At 39.3% G+C, this 22,500-nt stretch overlaps 1 protein-coding gene across 6 annotated transcripts in view; it reads right to left on the minus strand.

The window, feature by feature from the left end:
- The window catches only part of WDR72 (WD repeat domain 72), a 246,248-nt gene that overhangs the window by 179,616 nt on the left and 44,132 nt on the right, over positions 1 to 22,500 (minus strand). For all 6 annotated transcript variants that reach the window (XM_039493451.1, XM_039493448.1, XM_039493447.1 and 3 more), the window contains exon 14: positions 3,498 to 3,703. In XM_039493451.1, coding sequence (XP_039349385.1) covers positions 3,498 to 3,703 — 206 coding nt within the window. The remainder of the gene's footprint in view (positions 1 to 3,497; positions 3,704 to 22,500) is intronic.

A 22,500-nucleotide genomic window follows, 5' to 3' on the forward strand; every position in this document is an offset into this window, starting at 1 on the left:
TGGAGTCAAATTGCACTATTTACAGCAAGAGCCCTTGTCAAGTGGACCATAAGTATTCTAACAATACACTATTCAAATGGCACTTTGCCACACAAATTGCTGACTTGATGAATACCCTATGTCAATGACTAAGGCCAATATAAAAGTTTCATTTTTATTAGAGGTTTTACATTCACACATTAACTAAAGCTTTCTTTGAAGAACTATTAAGCTATATATTTCAGGCCTTTTGACGTTGAAAATAATTAAAATCTGTTTAAATACATCAAGGGAATTTGACAACATTAATATGGATTTTGTGTTAACTGCATTTGTCACACCCTTCTGTTATTGGTACTCCCACTGGCACGTGCAGTGCAATAAAAGAATTAAAATGGCCAAAGCACCATGAAATCAAAGCATTCTTCTTTTGTATCTGTGATTTACATGATGACAAATGTTTTGATACAAGAAAGCCTTTGAAGTCGCATTGTGATATGAGGAGTTTTTTCCTTTCTTCCTAGCATGGGGTGAATGTGCATGCATTAACGTGCAGATATTTTTTATCATATAGTAATAATAGAACATACTATAGTCTTTAAAACACAAAACCAGGGCAAAATCCTGCTTGCCTTCCTCATGTGAATAGTCTCATTGTGTGAAACTGGGACTCACTTGCAAGAATAAGGCAAACAGGATTGGATTCCTGCTTTTCCACTTTTCGTGATTCTTCTTACCTATCTTTTCAATTGGAGTATATCTCACACATTTTTATGCCAAAAGATGGACGCAAAATGTAAACTGCAATACTGATAATTAAAAGCAGCAAAGAGTCCTGTGGCACCTTATAGACTAACAGACGTTTTGGAGCATGAGCTTTCGTGGGTGAATACCCACTTCGTCGGATGCTCATGCTCCAAAACGTCTGTTAGGCTATAAGGTGCCACAGGACTCTTTGCTGCTTTTACAGATCCAGACTAACACGGCTACCCCTCTGATACTGATAATTAAATATATTTTAGAAAAAGTTGAAAACCGATCATGTCCTATTCACTATTTGCTGGTAAAAATCGATGTATTATTAAAAACTTGGCATTGCCACTAGATCTCTCATGAATAGTTTGTCAAACAGGCAATTTAAGAAATCTTGACAACACCCAGACCTGTTAAAAATCACATTGTCATTCAGTTATTAGTGTTGTGAGGTTTTCATGTTAATCTGAGATTGTTAATCAAATAGAAATGAGGGGAAAAGTCCTTGCTCCACTGAAGTCAATATCAAAACTCCCACTGACTTCAATGGGATCAGGATTTCACCAGTAACGTTTATTTGTAGACTGCAATATAAGATTATTTCAAAACATTGTTATGAATTGATGTGACAAGTGTGAACTCTATGAAGAATTAAAGACTCCTACATTAAAAAAAAAAGTACCATTACAGGGATATTTTATAACAAGTAATTAATTATTTTAAAGATAGGGGGCCAGATCATCATCTCCCAAACTATAACCCAAAAGAGGAGGCTCTCTGTGAGGAAACATTCTGATAGCATCCTCACAGAGATCCTCTGCATCACCCCATTGTTTGGGCATGGTCTTCCCCAACACAGAAAAAGACATTGGCCCTGCCCCAAATCTAATGGATTTCTTTTCCCATGAGGGTCAGCAATAAGAGGTCCTGTGCCTCTGCACCCTCTCTGGCCTCCTGTGGCTCTCATTGGTTTTCTGGAGCTGCATTGCCAGGGGATCTCCTTAGTCATGTCTGCCCTCTAGTGTACCCACCCAATACCCAGTCCCAGGCAGTCTCCAGCACTTCCCAAACCAGATATGCAGACCATCCTCTGTGCTGTCTGGAGGAAGGGTGGAAGTGCTGCAGAAGTGACAAAACCCCCTTCTGTTTGTTCTGTGAGAAGGGTTTTCATGGGTGGGGAGTCCCTTCCATTTGTGAATCTCAGAGGGAAAATCCAAGCCACAATATCTACATTTAATACACATCAGGAATAAACAATACAAATCAAGCTTTTTTGGCAGACTTAGAGAAACCATCAATAATTTCCTTTTCAATAATACATTTACAAGTGGACAACAGAAATTCAATTGCTGATTGTCAAAAATAAAGTGTGAAAAAATGGAACCCTACAGAACTGATAAGTGATTGCTTAAGAGACATGTTTATATAACTACTGTACTATTTCATCTCCATCAACTCTGAATTATAAAGCTATCAAATTATCATATATTGCAATCAGCCACAATGTGCCAGTTAAGATACCCATTTCATAATCAGCTAAAAATCATAATCTTTTATCCAAGGGACAGTGTTTTTCTTCTGACCACTCTGTTAAAATTACTAAGTTTTAAAATTAAAATGCATTAGAAAAAAAAAATCAAACTTCACAGTTAACTCTACTTCTACTTGTTTCTGTTTTGATTATTCTAAAAATAATATAGGAAAAAGCCATTCTTTCTGATAATGCAATAGTGAGAATCAGATTCTGTGTCAATAGCCTACTAGTACACCATCTGCCCTGCAAGATGCTCAGCAGGATTATGCTCTAATAAGACTTTTCAGCAAATGGCACTAAAAGGAACTTTAGACATCAGACTGAGGTCAGTCAAAGGTCAAAGATAAATACAATGAGTTTACCAGGCACCAGTCTAAACTGAACTGTACATTTAAATTTATAAGAATATTAAATAAAAAGTCAAAAAAGTTAACGAGATTGGACAGCAGAATTGGGGCCTTTCTCAGACAGAACTTCCCAGTTATGGAGACAAAAGGTTTTCAGGCACTGAAAGCAGTAAAGACAGTAAGTTCAGCAGAAGTAGAGACCATTTGGCTGTCTATTTTCCATATACTGTGTGTTCCTCTTCCTGACCACTATTGAGGAACACATTTTCGGTCTACATTCATTGGTGAGGAGTAGCAGTTATGACCTGCTGTGTTCTACTGTCAAGAAGATAATTCCCAAAGCCCATTGTTTGTTTTTTTTTAAGTTATGACCATGAACATGCACCACACAGAGGCCTTGTATTTAGGATACTGTATATTAAGAATGCAGTGAATACACACTCATTGTGATGGGCAGATGTTACTTGGAGAAGATGTGCATAGAATCTCTGTTTAACATCCTGAAACACCCTAGAAGGGGTATTTTGGAACAAATGACAATAGGAATCTATGGGAGCAGAACTATAGTTAGAGTCATCCTATCATGATGTGAAGGGATCTGGATAGTAGTGAAGAGGCACTGGGCCTCTGTGCAAATGCCCTTGCCCTCTGTGGGTTTTCCCCATGGGTGAAAGTGGGTCTCAACCCTCTCTGTTCTGTGAGTTGGAGCGAATGCCACCACCTCCTCCCCCCATACCCTTCACTAGAACAATATGAAGGAAACTCCACAACAAATCTTGAGTTTCCTGGTCCCTTCTTGGGTTCTCTCCCACAGAGAGAGATGGTAAAGTCATTTGGACCACTATCAGTTTCTACCAAGTAATATTCTACTCAATCACTCTTACCTTATCTGAAGATTTTTCTGTGTGGGTAAGATTGTGGGACAGTGTGTCAAGTTTGTAAGAGCTGGAGGATTTGTATCCTGCAATTTTATGTTTTTGTGTATCTTGAGAGACTGGAAGTATAGAATCAGTCACTAAACACTCTGAATCTTCACAGGAAGTTAGAATTGCTTTTGCCATTTCATCTGTTTCATGCCGTTCTAGAGTCCCTAGGAAACAGAACAGAAGAGCTTGTGAAGTTTTTTAAAATGAAGTGCTTTTTTATATAAAAATTACAGCAGATTTTCAGCAATCACATTTGTTATTAATGGAATACACCAGGGGTAGGCAACCTATGGCACGTGTGCCGAAGGCAGCACGCGAGCTGATTTTCAGTGGTACTCACACTGCCTGGGTCCTAGCCACCGGTCTGGGGGCTCTGCATTTTAATTTAATTTCAAATGAAGCTTCTTAAACATTTTAAAAGCCTTATTTACTTTACATACAACAATAATTTAGTTATATATTATAGACTTATAGAAAAAGACCTTCTAAAAATGTTAAAATGTATTACCGGCACGCGAAACCTTAAATTAGAGTGAATAAATGAAGATTCGGCACACCACTTCTGAAAGGTTGCCGACCCCTGGAATACACTAACTTTTATTTTGCCCTAATTTAACCAGATATAAATTTCTTCTCAAAAATCTTTGCTGCAACTTTGTCAGACACAGAATGTATGGAACTTATGATGTATTGTACAATGTATGAAAGCGTTTTGAAGGCCTTTTCAAAGCATGCACTGTATAAAACTGGAGAGAAAAATGTTATTTGCCTTACCGTGTTCAAAACATTTCATTCTACCTTTCACTTTACACAGTGAGAACAATGTGTCATGTGTTATTCTTTAACAACAAAACCAGCATTTACTATATGCATTATGAACCTTGTAATCAATAATAAACACTTATGGAATATTTTAGTGCTGTCCTCTAGTGTTCTAGATTACAAACAACAAGAGGAATCTATAAACTTTTCTCTTCTTCCAGATTTCCAAGTAACATCTTTTCTCCATATTCAACTTTTTAACTCAAACATTACTAGCTGAAACTATGTTATCAAGTGGTGTTATAGTCAGGATTATGACAGTATGGATCCAGAAATTTGGCTTTAATATTACTATCTGAATGGCTCAAGGGAATCTGGCTCAGTGCCTGGATTGTTATATCTGGAAGCAGAGATTGACAAGAATTCTGTTTCCCCATGTGATACATTTTCTTTGTCTCTTGCCTTTTCTTTCCTGTGTTTTTCCTTAATCTTATTTTCCATTTTCCTCTGTATTCTCACTTTGTGGGTAGAACTAATCTCTTCTGGCTAGAGTATTAACCATTAAAACTCAACATTTGCCTGCTCTAACCACAGTTACCATAGGTATCTTCTTCTTTAAGCTTAAGGAAAAGCGGCAGTCATCTCAGATACCACTGTGTTGCACCTATAAATGATTATTTCTTAAAGGTGATCACTTTATGTATTATTACTTCCTTTCCCACTTTATTCTTCCAATTGGGAATTGCCTAGATTAGTACAAATAGATGGAACATTGTCAGGAAACAGAGAGATGACACAAGAAGAGAATAAAAGCTTTGCATGGTATCTTGGACCACTAATGGTATTGATATTGGTAACCTTATTCACACATATGCCTCTACTGATTTCAAATCAATTAGATGATTCACATGCTTTAGATAAGTGGTATTTGGCTTTTAATATTTTTTTTAGTTAGGTCAAAAAAACCCCTAAAACATGGCCCAACTATCTAAAAGGGCTGGACTTCGACTTGAATTACGCACCTAGAGGACTAAGAATCCCCTTTATAGCCATACACATGATACTCAGATCAGGAGTCCAGGCATGTAAAAGTAATTGGACATTGATCAAATTGTGAACAATTTGCACAAACAGAAAAAATGGCTGTACTGGCACCAAATATTGGGCCAGAGTCACTGTCTGGCTGCATTGTGCTACCCCTTCGGCATTAAAGCATCATAGACCTGGCATATTGGGACAAGTAAGCCTGTCTTTCTGCTGCTTTGCATTGCCAGAGCAGCATAATGCAGGCACTGTGAATCTGTAAATTTGGCTCATTATTTGCAACACATAATTCAACCAGCTTTCGTATGCAAAATAAATCTTAAAAACCCACAAATAAACAAAAAATAACATGAATATTCATGACTTAAAGAGGCTTATTATATTTCTATGATAGTACTTTTTTGTGAGCTGTACTAAATATATGTTTTAACTGATATTGGGTAAAAATTGACTTGTTCTAAATGAAATTTATATTATATAGTATTTACATAATTAGTTTAAACTAAGCTTCTTGTATATGCCATGTATTTCCCATCTAAGCAGAAAGCACAAAAAATACTGATAGAAATTGCAAGTTTCCTATAAATGTCAGAGATGAAGGACATCAGGTATTTTAAAAGTACTAACCATTTGATGTGAAATGTTTTTTGTTTCTAGGTCTGAATTTTTTGTAGCCTGCAGTTATCCAACACAAATTTTCTCTTTCACTGCTACCAAATAAAAGTATGTAACATAGACGTCCTACCAGTAACAGCTGGTAAAAAATATTGGACAGGGATTGAGGGATCTCATAAGGTGTTTTTTTTTAAAAAAACCAAACTCATTTTGTCTGAAATTTTATTTCCTTGAAAACCCACCTTCCCCCTTCATCAAATATAATATCTCGTTCATTTCTTAGACTGGCCAACGGAGCCTCTCTTTAAATTCCAGGCAAAGGGAAGTCAAAGGCCTGATTCTCCTCTCCTCTGAATATGATTCCATTTATTTCAATGGGGTTACTACCAATACAGATCAGGCCCAATAATTAATTTTCAAAAGTAAGTAGTTACGTCCCTTCCCACAAGCTGCCAAAGCCAGAGTCCATCACGGGTACTGGTTATCTACCACAGCAAGGATGGCAATGTGCCCAAGATCCAGGATATGAGCAGCCCAACAATCAGGCTATGTACAAACACCTCAAGCTAAACTGTCTGTTCACTTATGTGCTCACATGGGTCCCATCACTGTAGTGTCCAAGCACTTCTCAAACATTAATGCATTCATCTTCACAACACTCCGAGACGTAGGGAATTCTCTCTTATTCAGGATCGAAAGGTTGACTCCCACCTCCAACCAGCCCAGAATGCCAGCCTCCATTGCCCACTGGTTAAATTTTCAAAACAATCACCTTCACACTTTCTCCCATGTTGCTCATCACACTTGGGAGGAGCTCCCTGTAAAACATCCACAAACTAGCTCATTATCCTCCATCAAATTTCTCCTTAAAACTCTCCTCTGCCATGAAGCCAACAAAAAGTGGACAATCATTAGGCCTCTGGTGCAGTGAAACCACAGCCTACCATGCTGACCAATATTTGTCTGATTGTTGCCTGATATTCCCCCGTCAGTCAATCTGCCTCCATTGGTTGACTTTTGTCTTATACTTAGATTGCAAGCTCTTTGCAGGACCTGTCTTTTGTTCGGCGTTTGTACTGCACCTAGCACAATGGGATCCTGGTCCATGACGGGGGCTCCAAGACACGATAACAATTAATATATCCACATCAACCCATTTTACAAATGGGGAACTGATGCCCAGAGAGTGTCACATTAAGGGTAAAATTTACAAAGGGATTTAGATGCCCGAAGATGCAGATAGGTGCCAGGTGGAATTTACAAAAGCACATTCACAGGTTGGGTACCTATTTCCCATTGAAATCAGCTCCTCTGGAATGAGCTTGCCCCCTATAAGTGCTGCTGTTGCCCACCCGTTTGCCCTTCCTCCTCAATCTATTGCTCCTACTTCCATCTCCCCTAGAGGTGCCTGCTGTTTCCTCCTCTAGCTCCATCCCACAATGTGCTGCTGCCTCCCTCATCCCCATCCCACACCTTGCCCCAGGACTCAGCTCCCCACTTACCACAGGAGTCTTCAGGAGGGGGCACCAGCAGTGACCTATCCTGCTGTCTTCAGGAGGTGGTTAGCTGCCCCCGCCCCCCGCTTCTTTAGCCTCCTCCTGCCCAGAACAGCCCAGCTCTAGACCCACAGGCAGACTGCCCAGTGGATGTTTCACCCCCATGGAAAGACCATCACGGTAAAACCCTTCCCACTGGGGTGAAGTTTCCCCTGGGCCAGCAGGTCCAGAAGTAGGGCTAGGCTGTGCTGGTTGAGTGGAGGCTGCGTCCCTGCACCTGAAGATGGGGTGGGAGGAGCAAAAGCTCCACAGGAGGAAACAGGAGTAGCAGCTGAACTCTAATTATTTAGAAAGAACCAAGGGGGTGCTGGGAAACTTGAAGGGCCCACGGGGGAACCAATTACTTGAAGAATTGGGACACTGGGAGTTTTTTGCCCAGAGAAAGGGCAGACAAAAATAAGAGCTAAAAGGCAGGAAGGTGAGAGGCTTCCACTTAACGCTGGGAAACCTCATCCTTCTCCTGGGCTCTACCTATGAAAGTTAGAGCCTATGGCCATATGCCCTTTCCCTCTTGTTGCCTGGGGGCTGGCCTGGTGGATGTGACACTGAATTGTCCTTGAGCATGATGGGATGTGTGTGTGTGTGCGTGTGCGTGTGGTGTAGAGGGATGTGTGTGCAGAATGAATAGAGAGGTAAGTGTTTAATAAATGAGTGCATGGAATGAGTTGCTTTGTCTAGAAATGTGTGTGAAATGAGTATGCAGTGGTTGAATGAAAAGGGGTGTGGAATGAATAAGTGAAATTAATGAGTTGGGATGTAATGGAATGAATGTGTGGAGTTAATATGAATGGGATAAAAAGGCGACCGTCCTTATCCAAATGTATGCAAATCAATGCACATCTGTGTATGCGTATATGTGTATGCAAACTAGAAGCATACCTGCCAGCAAACCAATACATTCTATCAGCAACTCTCAGACTCTGTCAGTCACTCATGACAATTCTGTCAGAGTCATCAGACCCTTTTCAAAATGGCTGCACTGTCAGCACTGCTCTTTGTGCCACTGGCACAATCAAGCCCAAAGTGAACTGGTAGCACATGCTTTGCTGTGTATATATCAGATGGTGTTTTAATGACTGCAGAGAAGTGAGAATTAACTGTTTAATTTAACCAAAAGCCAATTATGCAAAAAAATACACAGTATCATACTGAATGAACAAGGGATTTGGCCCTGACTACACTGTCTTTATATAAGGCCCTTCCATATCTAAACAGTGAGCAAGCGAGGTGTACCCCATTATATAACCTTCCCATTCCTCAAGATCATAAGGTAGCATCTTCTAAATGGTTCTGCTTTTTTTAGTAGTTTTGCTTTTTTTATATATTCTACAGTTCTTACTTATAATAATAGCTTTTGGTTTCTTATATATGTATAGAAGTGTGCTGATGGGATAGAAGAGGGAATACCAGAGTGCAGGAGAATGGACAGGGGAAGTCAGAGCATGATGATGAAAGAGAGTGGAGGAATGGGAATTCTTATGGAGTGTGCAGTATCCAAGGATAACAAAAGTACTTTACAAAGGTAGGTAGATTTACCCCTGTTTTATAGTTGAGGAAACCCAAACACAGAGAGGTTATGTGACTTGCCCAAAGTCATACAGTGAGTCAGTGGCAGAAATAGGATACTTAGATTCCTGATCAAATCACTGGATGAATATAATTTAATAAAACAAACAAACTCAATTAACTTGATAAGCCAACAAAGGCATTTTGACCAACACGGGAAAAAGGAATATGCTTTCTTCCTTTTCCAGTCTCTCCCATCATTTTTTTGGGGGGGAGGGGGAGGGAGTATGTATTGCCTCCTTTAAAAATAAAGAAAAAAGAGTCAGAGAGGGAGAAAAGACGACAAAAATAAGAGTGATCAATTTAAATATTTTTAAAAGTAAATTATCCTCAAAGCATTTTACTGAGGGAACACAAATAATGTGTAGAAAGGAATAAAAATATCTCTGAAGAGCAACAATAAAATAGTACTAAAAAAACAAACAAACCCACTACACGCAAGAAAAAGGCAAGAAAGTCCTCTACCTTTTTGAAGCTGTGACCATGGCAACCAAATCTCATGAACAGACAAAAGTTAAGTATTTCACTCGCCTGGGCAGCTTTGGACCACCAGCTGGGGACGGTTACTACATCTTATTCTTCTTCTGGACCAAGTACTACAAATTGGGTCCCTTGGTGTTAGTGCTGTCAGTGAACTTCTCAGGGGCTTTGCTCTTACTGAATGGTGAATTTCCACTGGGAGGGCGATGTGCATATTATCATGCCGGTGGTGGCATCACCATTCATCACATGTGCCCTCGTGGCCAGAGGTATTTCTGCAGGGTCCTCTCTCTGCTCTCTCTTCAGGGATCCTAGGGAGCACCCTATAGTTTTTGTCAGGGCTAGCACCAGCCAGCCCCTGAAACTAGGTCAGTAACACAAAATAATTCAAAACAGTCTTCAATGTCCCAAACACAAGGTCCATCGTAGTATCCTCATAGTTCATACCCACCTCCAACACTCCTGTCATCTACAGAGACCTTATTCTGCTCAGCACAAGCCAAGCTTTCTGGCTCATGCTTTGTTCCTCTGTCTGCACACACCCTGTTCTGACAGGAAAAGCAGCCTGTTATACTACCCTCCTGAAAGTTTCCCCAGGAAAGAGAGAGGGGAGCCCTGCCCCCACCCCTTACACTACAGAGGTCCTGATCCCAGGCCTTTAAAGTCACAGTGATCTGGAATCTTCCCATCTGCCTGCTAATTCCTCAGGACCACCTTCCCTTTTTCAGTTTCAGCCAGTGTGTCTGAGCTTGTGCTCATACTAATATTCCTGGAAAGGGGTCTTCTGGCTCCCCTCAGGCTTAACGGGACACTACACCCCATTACAGTGTCTCCTGATGAAGTATTCATTGATGTTTCATGACCTGTCATTTCATCAGGCTTCACTGTTTTATATTTGCTATCACAGCTAAAGTACTGAAAAGTCATCCTCAATATTTTGATATTGCAATGACTTGGTAACTCAGTCTAGCCTTAGAATGTAACAAGAATGACCTATGTGAATGAAAACTGTTCTTGGAATTAATTTTATTTAGAGAGACTGAACTTGTGGTTTTCCGACTTGTTGCAGATGAAGTCTACATATGCTGCTTAACAATAAATTTGCCCCTTTCTTGATGTTTGGGTTTACTGGTAACCGAAATAATAACAGAATGTAAATTTCAGCCTAAGCTTCCTCCCTAAATTTGGCTATTCCTTTGGTTTCGTGCAGGTCCTTCCTGCGTATGCCTATTTCATCTGACCAGAGGCTTTCATCACTTCTCAGATCCTGGTGGAGTTATCAAGCCACACCTGCCACAATGAGCCAGACTAACTCAGCAGCTTTAGGTTCTTCATCAAAACCATCTTGCAACCTATGACTCTACCATCCAGCTTAAAGACAGTGGAAATTTATTTAGCACCTATTTTTTTTAATTTACTATTTCTATCACTCTAGTAGCAAGAGGCATCATACCTGGCCAGGCACCATTGTGCCTAACACTATACATACAGTATAAGACAGACTCTGTTCTAAAGTCTTAGACAAGACACAACAAGTAGGTGCAACAAATACACACAGATGGGATGTGGGGAGGGAAGGTACATACAGCTCAAGTATAGCTTCAAAACCCCCAGTCACTCTCACTTTCAAAATCCCCATGGTACTTTACACATAATTTAACAGCAGCAACATGATTTGGGTGGATCCAGGGTGACCCAAACATGGTACAGGGTGCCCTAAATATATTTGCTATGTGCATGCATGCACAGCATTTGGCCACCGACTGAGGGAAGCTGGTTTAGCAGTAACCCTCTTGCAACTGCAATGGAGATCTTAATCAGATGGTCCAACTGCGGAAGGGGAGCATTGCTGACATAACTGACTTACTCCCTCAAAATATACGATGACTCGTGGGAAAATGCTCCCAGCAGTTTCCCCTATGAATATCCTCCAGCCAAGCTCCAATGCTAGCTACAATGCAAGTTCTCTTACTGTAATACAACACAATGGTTTTCATATAGAGTATGTAAAAAAAAAGCATTACACTATCCCAGCCAGTACTTAGATCTAAATTTTCTACTGTAGCCTAGATCCACTCAGCAGAGCAGAACTAGAAAGACCATCAGAGTTCCAATTACAACTCCCTGATACATTTCCTGGCTCCAACCCACCCCAAGTCCTGGCATACACCAGCTGGCAAGAATCCCCATTTGTGCCCTCCCCTGTTCCATAAGCTAGGGCTAGAAGGAGGAAGTGGAATAGAGCCAGTTTTGCCAGCTCTACACTCCAGCAGAGAAGATGTGGACAGTTTCTGCTCCCATCACATCACCTAGGGAATGCAAAAAGAGCAAAGTAGGGAAGAGACTCTTCCCCTTAATCTTTAGCCTGATTAGACTGCAAGCCCTTCAGGGCAAGGATTGCCTCCTGTTTATGACTGTACAGCACCCAGCACAATCAGATTTCAGTCCTGACTGAACATTGGGCATTACTATAATATACATATTTAAAAATAATAAAAATAATATAATATCAGGAACACAGACTAGCTGCAATTTCTATATGGAGAGAGTTCTTGCATTTCATCCTCCCAACTACATACATAACATGTAGCTGAATTTCAATTATTTTAAATAAAACTGTTATTAAAGTATATTTTAAAGGGCCAAGGTCACATTTTGATATCATAACTTCATAAACAGGAACAGTGTAGAGAATAGGTCTTCCTGGAGACGATAACTTCCTTGGCTTGGACAAAAGATGACACTGCCATTTTCTTCTGACACTCAGGGATTTGTCAAAGCTCCAGTAGCTTTTACTACTCTATATCGCTAGATACTTATTGAACTATGTCACAATCAAATTTATACAGCCAGATAACCATTTAAATTATCTACTGCAAGCTAGAGACTGAATTCAGGTTTGCAAGCAAAAAACATAGCATATCATGAAAACTGCAAAAGAATGGCAAATTTTAACAAAATGGCTGCCAGAACTTATGTAATTTCCATAAAGAATCAGGTATATTCACATTTATGAGCTATTCTGAATTGCTCATATTTTCAACATATGCTAATAGGTTGTTTGTTTTTTAACATATACTAACATTCTTTTTTAAATGAATTCAAGCTATAGTATAAAATATGCAGAGGAACTGCATTAAGTCAGCAACTTTCCATCTTCTTCCTGCACTTTATCTTTTGTGTTGTATTTCACCTCTACAACAGTTTGACTTTCTGAGCTGAACTGCTTTCTTAAAGAATGACTATCTATAGCAGAAAAAATGAAATTGTTTAATGTTGCATTGCACCTTCCCAGAACTCTAGTGCTCTGGGCCCAAGAAGTTCTCTTGTATTGGTTCAATAATGCAAAGCTGCGTTAACTCCCTCCCTGCAGGTTTTTCCTTCTCTACAAAGAAGCACAGCTCTTAAAACACATACTCTTACCAAGCATGACAAAAATCAAGACCTCACCCCACATGGTTTCTGACCTGACTATTAATGTTGAAGGTCAAACCACTGCCCTTGAAGAACAGACCGGCTAAATCACTGAAGCCTTTTTCTAATATGAAAAACTCCCTTCAGGGGAGATGTAAGCCTTTCAGCCCTCAATTAACTCCTTCTAGTGATGCAACAGGACATTTAACGGTATTTGAGCCATAGCTTTATCAGCTGTTAATTACTTATTTGGTATGCTACAATAGATGATAAAGTTCCATGTGATATGATGTAGAAATATCACAGTTTTGGATTCTGAATTTTAAAATTCATAGGCGATATGGGTGAAAATAAAGTGTGTTTTGTCTTTTTGTGTGAGCAAGCAGATACTTAAGCACATTTTGTTGGGGGCATTTATGGAGATCATTGAAAACTACATCTTTAACTTTAAAATTAACCTTTCAATAGGTTATATGCATAATATGGTTACGAATATTACATTGTTTCTATGATCCTCAAATGAGATATTGGGGGGAAGAGGGTGTGAGTGTGTGAGAGGGACTCTGACTTTTTAAATTTTGAATCCTTGGGATAGCTGAACTAAAATTAAAGAGGTGGAGAAATTTTACACAAACTACAGAATGGTTTAGAAAAAAAAATCAGTATTTTCCATATCTCATTTTATCTGAAAATACTAGCATCTATTTGAAAACATTACACGACCACAGCTATTAATATATTCTTCTCTAAAACAAAACATAACACTAAAAAGAGTTACTTTATAACAAGTTTATGTCTTTGTTTATTATCCAAAAAATCTTTAATCAGAGTTCACAAAACAACTGGATACCCATTTCAATCAAGTAACATCTATCATGAAACTTGGCACTTTTGAAGATTTATCATTTATCATCAGTTACAGATGAAGTTCATTGCCTTGTTCACATGAACTGCATAGAGATCGACCTGGTGCCCCTTCCTAACAAAACCATTTCACAGTTACTGCATCTTACTCCAGCAAATATATAAATTGACTTGGATTTCTGACCAGGGGCATAGGACCCTAGAGGTATCAAACTTAGTTAACTAGAAAAAATATTTTAAATGAACTTTATACAAACTATATGGACTATAAATAGATACTTTGCTTCCAAATGTGTTTTCTTGCAGCATGTAAAGTAGCTAGAAAAAAAGAACATTATGTATTTTTATATAACTATATATATATAGAGAGAGAGAGAGAGAGAGAGAGAGTTCCATAAAAAAGCTACCAAATACATTAAGCAACTCACAACTGAGCTTTGCAGCAGCCCAGACCTTTAGGCTATACAGAATGCATTTTGAAAAAGGCAGTGACTACTATGACCTTGACCCTAGCTACACCATAGCCCCCAGCATTTAAAAAGCAACTGCAGGATTTATCAGCTAGGCCATACTCACCCACTCAAATCTAATTCTGACCGATGACCTGAAGAGAAACAGAAAGAGAGAGACAGAGAGAGAGAGGGAAAATGAAAAAAGAGAGACAGTGTGACACCGAGGGAGACTGTAAATCACTAAAATTTGCAAGGACAAAAGGGTCACAGTGATGGAATTATAATTGCCTTTGACAATTACCTAGACATAGAAATACAGTCAATTAATAGGTGGGTTTTGATACACTTCTGAGATTTTCATTAATATCTCCCAAATTATTTCCTCATGGGCACTGGAAGAGATCTTAAACGTGGTTTCATAAGGGTTTTAATTGCTAACTTCTCTCTAAATCTAGATAGAATGTTAATCAAGTTAAGTGCGGGTTGCTTTATGAAAAGCTACATCATCACCATTTTTATTAGTCAGTCAGAGGATTGGTCAGGTTAACGATACTATTATTTTTGAGAAAATATTTTTGAAGACTGCTTTAAATAGTGACTACTGGATTAAAAAGAAATAATTTCACTTTCAAGTTTTCCTGAAATGTATTCCACTCAGTGAATACAAATGATGTACCTACATTTTATAAATCACTCATTTATTTTATTTATCTCTTCCTGTTTCTGGTCTCAAAGCCATAAATAACTGGGAAAATTCCTAATCCAATACCCACTGAAATGACCAGCAGTCCTTCCATTCACTTCAGTGGGCACTGAATAAGGCATTGGGAGTGTTATTTGGTCAGTCGTGGGAGAAAGCATCAGGCAAAAGTCAATCCTTCTTCCTATCTGCTGAGTTGCCTGGAGATGGACTGATGGATTTGAAATTGGCCCATGCCACACCCCTTTCAGAGGAGATATGGTGCCACCAGAGGCAGGGAGTGCATTGCCACTCCTTGGAGACAAGATCCTTCTGTATACTCACCCTCTCTCCAGTGGTGTTGGGTTTTATGGTAGAATAACTATATTAGAGATCCTGGATAACACGAGGTTGCCATTTCAACTGTGCTTGACGGCATACTCAGGACTACAGCCAAGCACCACAGGTATTTTCCCCACACTGCAAACTGGTCTGACAGCTGAGTTTTTTCACCCTCACTTGAGTCGGGCATATACTAACTAGTGGGCTGGAGGACCACATTTTGTTGATTATATTCCATTCGCCAAACCCCGTTATTTTGAGGTTCTTACAGACTTTCTTTTACATCTGGTTTAAATTTCCATCCCACAGGAAATTCCAATATGGCAAAATGCATTTTCATACTGAACTCTGATGAAAAGTCAAAAATGATTTTTTCACAAAATGATGAGTTACAAACAATTTCAATTTGGAAACGCTGAACTGTTTTGTTTTGTCATTTCTGAACAAAACAAAATGTTTCTGCATTCTCAAGCTGAAACATTTTGATAGGTTTCAACAAACCAAAATGTTTAATTTGGGTTAACCCGAAACAAAACATTTTGATTTTTCTTCTGGAAAAATAAAATCAGTATATTGGTAGAAATTATATTTCCAATTATTTAAGCTCAGGTATCCCCACATCAGCTACTTGAGAGCAAAACTGTCTAATGCAAACACCTCATTAAACAATGTAAATAACTGGCCCTAGGCAGACTGGGACCCCGGAAGCCTGTGACTGTTAGGATTTATCCTCAAACCAAAATGCCACAATCAGATGTTTCCTTGGGGCTATGAAGAACTGAGCACTATTAAGGGCCTCTAATCTCTGCATACTCATAAAAGTTGTTCTTGTGGCCTGTTACTTGCTGCATCACATGCCCAGTGGCTCCCACATTTGTGTTCGGGTTGGGATAAGATATAGCCTCAGCACTATATCCATATTATAAGAACTCCTGCTCCATCTTACAAATGATAAACAGAAACTAGGGCAGATCAGGAATTTTACATCAGTGGAGAAACTGCATTTTCCCCCTAAAAAAATATTGGTGATGTGCAGGCAGGGACTCTTACTACCCTGTGGGAGGGAAGTTTGGGACGATGCCATTGATGGAGGCAATCCCCACTCTGCACAATGCTAATTTATCCTCACCAGAGAAGACATACAAATATTTAGGAAAAGCATTTCTTCTCCCTTATAGAGAACTAAATTGTGTCATAAAACACATTTCTAACAAGTAAACAAGATCCAGAAAAGGACATCCCAATTCCCACTCCACTGATTATACAAGTTGTGCGCTACGCTATATTGTCAAAACACAGAGTATATTTGTCAGGAACAAAAGACTTTTATAGCAAAGTGCAGCTTAATATTAATTTATTGCTTCAAGCCTTGGTTAGGGTAAGCTTAAAATGGGAGATTCCCCAGATCCAAGCACACACCCATGCACACACACATATCCACCACCTGCAACCACACCCCCTTCTAGTACACATAGTTTCTCACAGGCTATGGGAAGAAATTCTTTTGTCAGAGATGCTTCTTAAAATATTGGCAACACATAACTGCCTAAAAAAAAATCTTTAATATAGTGTTTGAAAATGTTCCAACCGCTTGCCTGCCAATACGATAAAAAGTTTTAACTAAGATAGCACTAGGACATTTGTGAAATAGAAAAGCTTTTACATTATAATCTATATTTTCAAAGGTAGCACTAACATTTTCATTTGCAGAAAATGTATTAGAAATATTTCACAGCATCCTTTTTTGGTTTTTATATAACAACAACAACAACATGGGTCAGATTACAGAAAAAGACATGGTTTTGCCCATGTTAAAAAGATTTGTACAATTGTTTTATTGAGAAGCTCTAGTGTCTCCAGGCCCTGGAGCAGCAACTTGAACTTGGAATAACTTGGAGGGCAACAAAAATTATTAGGGGGCTGGCGCACATGATTTAGGAGGAGAGGCTGAGGAAACTGGGATTATTTAGTCTGCAGAAGAGAAGAACGGGGGGCGGGGAATTAATAGCTGCTTTCAACTACCTGAAAGGAGGTTCCAAAGAGGATGGATCTAGGCTGTTTTCAGTGGTAGCAGATGACAGAACAGGGAGTAAAGGTCTCAAGTTACAGTGGGGGAGGTTTAGGTTGGATATTAGGAAAAACATTTTCACTAGGAGGGTGGTGAAGCACTGGAATGGGTTACCTAGGGAGATGGTGGAATCTCCTTTCTTAGAGGTTTTTAAGGTCATATTTGACAAAGCCATGGCTGGGATAATTTAGCTGGGGATTGGTCCTGCTTTGAGCAAGGGGTTGGACTAGATGACCTCCTGAGGCCCCTTCCAACCCTGATAATCTATGATTCTATGAACAATTGACCCCACAATTCCTGAGTTTCAACATTCCTCTATTGTCAGCAATATTTGTGAAACCCACTGGCAATCTCTGTGTTTCATTCTCCTTCAGTGGCTGGTCTAAATTAGAAGACAACAACATTTTGCTTCTATCAGTCACTGTGTTAGCACAAGTCAGAGAGATCTGTGCCATGTATATAAATATTCCATTTCTGATTATGACACCTGTAGAGGTAGGTTTAATTCTACATGATGGAATTTCGGGGTTTTTTTTTCCCACTTTCTTTTTTAAATACCTAGAAAATTATACACCAAAAAACTATGTTGATATAATGCTAAGGTTGCAAAATCATGCATTCAAACCTTAGTACAACTAGCCTTAATTCTGGCATTCCTATCTTAATTCAGACCTCTTGGGCATATGCATTATGATACATTCTTTAATTACATGACCATACATAGTTTTTTTCCATAGGACAGCATTCGGGAGATGAACCAGGGTTGTTTACTGAAGGAAGCTTTTGTCTGCCTCCCTCATGTGTTGCAGAAGTTCCAAGGTATATAGTTAATGAGGCAGGGGACTTCAAGAGAAGAAAGGATGGTCTCATGGTTAAGGCACTTGAATGCTATTATGGAAAACTGGATGCTATCCCTGCCTCCAGCACAAAGTTCCTATGTGATGCCAGGCTCTTCACTTAAATCCAGCTTTTCACCCGGGACCACTAATTGAGTGTTTTTTATTTTGAGTGCCCAACTTGAGTCCCAGGGGCTTTTCACAGCTGCAACTGAAGTCACTAAGAGCTGTGCTCAGAAGATATAAAGTGCCATATAATGCTAAGTACAGTAGAACCTTAGAGATATGAACGCCAGAGTGACGAACTGACTGGTCAACTGCACACCTCATTTGGAACCCAAAGAATATAATCAGACAGCAGCAGAGACAAAAACAACAACAACAAAACTGTATGACTAAGCAAAATGACAAGCAAGGGCACAAATGTGTCACACTTCCAGTTGACACAAAGCTAGAAATATTTAAAAAACTCAACAATTATGTTAGCTTCAGCAACATAGTAGTAGAATATGGTATCGGGAAATCAACCGATAAGTCCCTCTTAGGAAAAAAAATAGAGCAATTTGCAAAAGAAGCCAAAGACAGCAGAGCAGTAGAAAGTAGGTGTATTGTACGTAATTATTTTGATGAGGCAATGTATCTGTGGTTTTCACAAGAGAGATCAAAAGGCACTCCTATAAGCAGTGTGATGGTTACAGAAAAGGCAAAATTACTCTGAGAAATGTATCCAGACAAAAAATGAGGACCATTTTAAAGCAAGCAGCAAAGAATCCTGTGGCACCTTATAGACTAACAGACGTTTTGCAGCATGAGCTTTCGTGGGTGAATACCCACTTCTTCGGATGCAAGAAGAATTGCATCCGAAGAAGTGGGTATTCACCCACGAAAGCTCATGCTGCAAAACGTCTGTTAGTCTATAAGGTGCCACAGGATTCTTTGCTGCTTCTACAGAACCAGACTAACACGGCTACCCCTCTGATATTTTAAAGCAAGTGTAACCCACACACCTTCTGGGTGCGGTGTTCTGTCCCATCTAGTAGCACCAAGATCACTTAGAGAGAGAGCGCATGAGAGAGATTAATGAGTTTGCTCTACCGCTAACAGGCAGTTGGCTTTTAGCTCATGCGGTAGAGGCTCATGCACTAAGCTCCAGAAGTCCCAGATTTGATCCCGCCCACTGATGACAGGGGTCTGTCGGCGTTATACAAGCACATGGTGGCTCTGTCAATTCAAAGATCGGCATGGAATATAGCAGTTGAGGTTGCAAGGAGAGTCTCTGAGAGCTGACCCAAATGACATTGGTGAATTTCAAATCACTGAATAAGGCAGTGGTCCTGTGAAAATAGTAGTGTGTTATCATGCAATTAAAAACTAACATTATGCATATGCAGAGGGGGACTGAATTAAGGTCACACAGGCAGCCTTAATGATGGCATCGCCTCACTTTGAGTTCTTGAGTTTGCAACCTTACTGTTCCTTTAACAATTTTTTTCTGTGCAATTATCTATTTATATTTTCCTGTACTTTGCTCTTCTGTACTTTTCTGGGTTTTTCCCTTAACTATTCAATGTTGTATGGAAATAATACAATTATTTCCTTTATTAGTGACTGATTTTTTTTTAATTCCTTTAATTACTCTATATGTAATTAAAAGTACAGAATACTAACACATTAATCAAAGATAAGGCACTGCAAACAAATGAATCAAAGATAAGGAAAATCAATTCATAAAGCTAACAAATATTCATAAAGCTAACAAATATTTCACTAGATAATCTATATTAAAATATGTCATGTGAAATATTATCTTTCATATTATAAACAAATCTTTCCTGACAGTACATATTTTGTGGAAATAAAGTGAAATCAACAATGCTGTCCACTGATCTACAGATTATGCAACAGGATCCCTAGGATTTCTACAATTCCTAAACAGACTGGTAACCAAATGTGGAAAATCTATATCTTGTATAAAAAAATAATGATACTTGGATAAGTTAATATCTCTAAATATTGTGAATAAGTTATATAAGCTATAAATTATAAACTAAAGTGTTCAAGTTTCTTGTTCCCAAAAGCCTGGATAATTCAATTACTTTCTTAATGCTTCTGCAGTTATTAACAAATCTGGTACTACAGTGAAACCCGACTATAATGCAATAATTAGGGTTCAAAAAATTCAATTGTGATAAATGTGGGGTCGCTTTATAGCAGGATTACGAAAATTTACCATTTCAAGCTGGTCAGTTTAAGTCTTGTAAAAAAAAACAAAACAAAAACAACGCTTATCCTAGCGTGTTTTAAATACAAAAGTAGTAATTTAATTACGTGTACATGAAAGAAACATTATGAAATCGACTATACTAATCGTTGCGCAGAGTCAATCTGGTTGCATGACTCCATAATTTTAAATTTCATCACGTCTTAAAAAGGCTATCAGGTGTGGTCTGCTTATTTGCCACAGACTGTTGGCTTCTAGCAAAGTCAAGAATGCTTCTGAGTTGGAGGATTTTGACACTGTCCAGGTCTTGAGTTTCCAATCACCTCAAACTGACTTCTAAGTACTTTACTGCCTCGGACACATTTGGTAGGGGAGCTGAGGTGCCGTCATCATCGTCATCATTAGCGCCACTGGTTTTGGGCTGTGGTGGTGCAGCTTCATTCTTCCCGCTGACATTTGCAACAATTTCGTCATCTGAGATGAGTTCATATATGGGGCAGATGTCATCTGCTGAAAACCAGTTGAGGATATCATGGTGACTGTGCTCATATTCTCTGAGTGCTTCTTCAGCTAAACGTACATCGTCTTCAATGAATCTTGTAAATTCAGGCTCATCGTCATTACCATCATCATATGTAGATGACGGAAAAGCTGGACCGAGACCCTTTATCCAGCATCGTTCAATGCAACGTGCAGAGATAGCATTTCAGGCTTTCCCGATGAGGTAACAGACTTCTTTCAAGTTGAGTGACGCCAGTGATGTGTCGACGGAGGAGTTGTTATCTGCTACCATCCATTTAATCATTTCGCGATGATAGTTTTGCTTAAATGCTGATATGATGCCTTGGTCCAGCGGCTGTATTTCTGACATAATGTTCTTCGGGAGATAAGAGACTTTAATCTTGCCGTCATGACTGACAAGATTTTCTGCTTGGGGGTGGGCATGGCAATTATCCAGCAGGAGGAGAGCTTTTTCCTCCTGCTTGAGTTTTCGTAAATAAGCCCGAACGGCTGGCACGAAAGTTTTATGGAACCAGCCTTCAAATATGGAGCTATTCATCCAGTCATTCTTGCTGTTGGTGTATTGAAAGGGAAGGGCCTTCATATTAACATGATGAAAACATCTGGAAGACCTCGCTTTTCCAATCATCAGAGGTCTGACTTTGTGGCTGCCAAACTTGTTGACACAAAACAAGGGAGTGACTCGGTCCTTCCTCTGCTTAAAGCCTTCTTGTCTGTGACTATCAGTCTTGGTTGCAAGGGTGCGATCGGGTAACATTTTAAAGCATAAACCAGTCTCGTCGCAGTTGTAAACTTGATCAGCTGTGTAGCAACCTTCCTCCAGCAATTTTTTAAGCTCAATTGGGTAGGAATCGGCAGCCTCTTTATTAGCTGAGCAGATTTCCCCAGACACAAGAACTTGGCTTATAGTGTGCCTTTTCTTGAATCTGTCCAACCAGCCATTACTTGCCTTAAATTTGGATTCATTTCCATTGATAAGGTGATCAAATTTCTCTGCTTGAGCTTTCAGAATAGGGCCAGAAATGGGAACTCCTTCTGAGCAAGCCTGGACAAACCATTGGTACAAGGCTGAAGCTAGGCTTTCGTCATTAGCAAACTTGACCTTTTTACACTGTAAACCAGTTTCCTCTTCAAGAATGCAGGGTAGGCTACGGAGCTTTTCTTCTTCTTTTTTCCACCCTCGCAGAATGGACTTGCTAATTCCTAGATCTCTAGCAAGCTGAGTTTGTTGTTTGCCCTTCTTTAGTTGATCCAGGGCGTACAATTTATCTTGGGCAGAAAACGACTTGCATTTGAGAACTGGCGTATCCATAACAGTAAATATTTTTTAAAATATAGGAAATTAATAACAAGTTAATAGGCAAATGCCATACACATGTACAACCCAAGAACTAAATGCAATGGGCCTGCAATGGCCATGAGTCACTTTATCCTGTAAGACCGGAAGAATGTGGTTTATTTATAAATGTCATTAAAAAAGTACAGTGCAGGTTTCCGGCAAAATGCGAACAGTATTATGGCCTTAAAGGGGAGCCAACTT

Source organism: Mauremys reevesii, linkage group 10 (genome assembly GCF_016161935.1).
Source record: "Mauremys reevesii isolate NIE-2019 linkage group 10, ASM1616193v1, whole genome shotgun sequence".
Lineage (NCBI taxonomy): Eukaryota > Metazoa > Chordata > Testudines > Geoemydidae > Mauremys > Mauremys reevesii.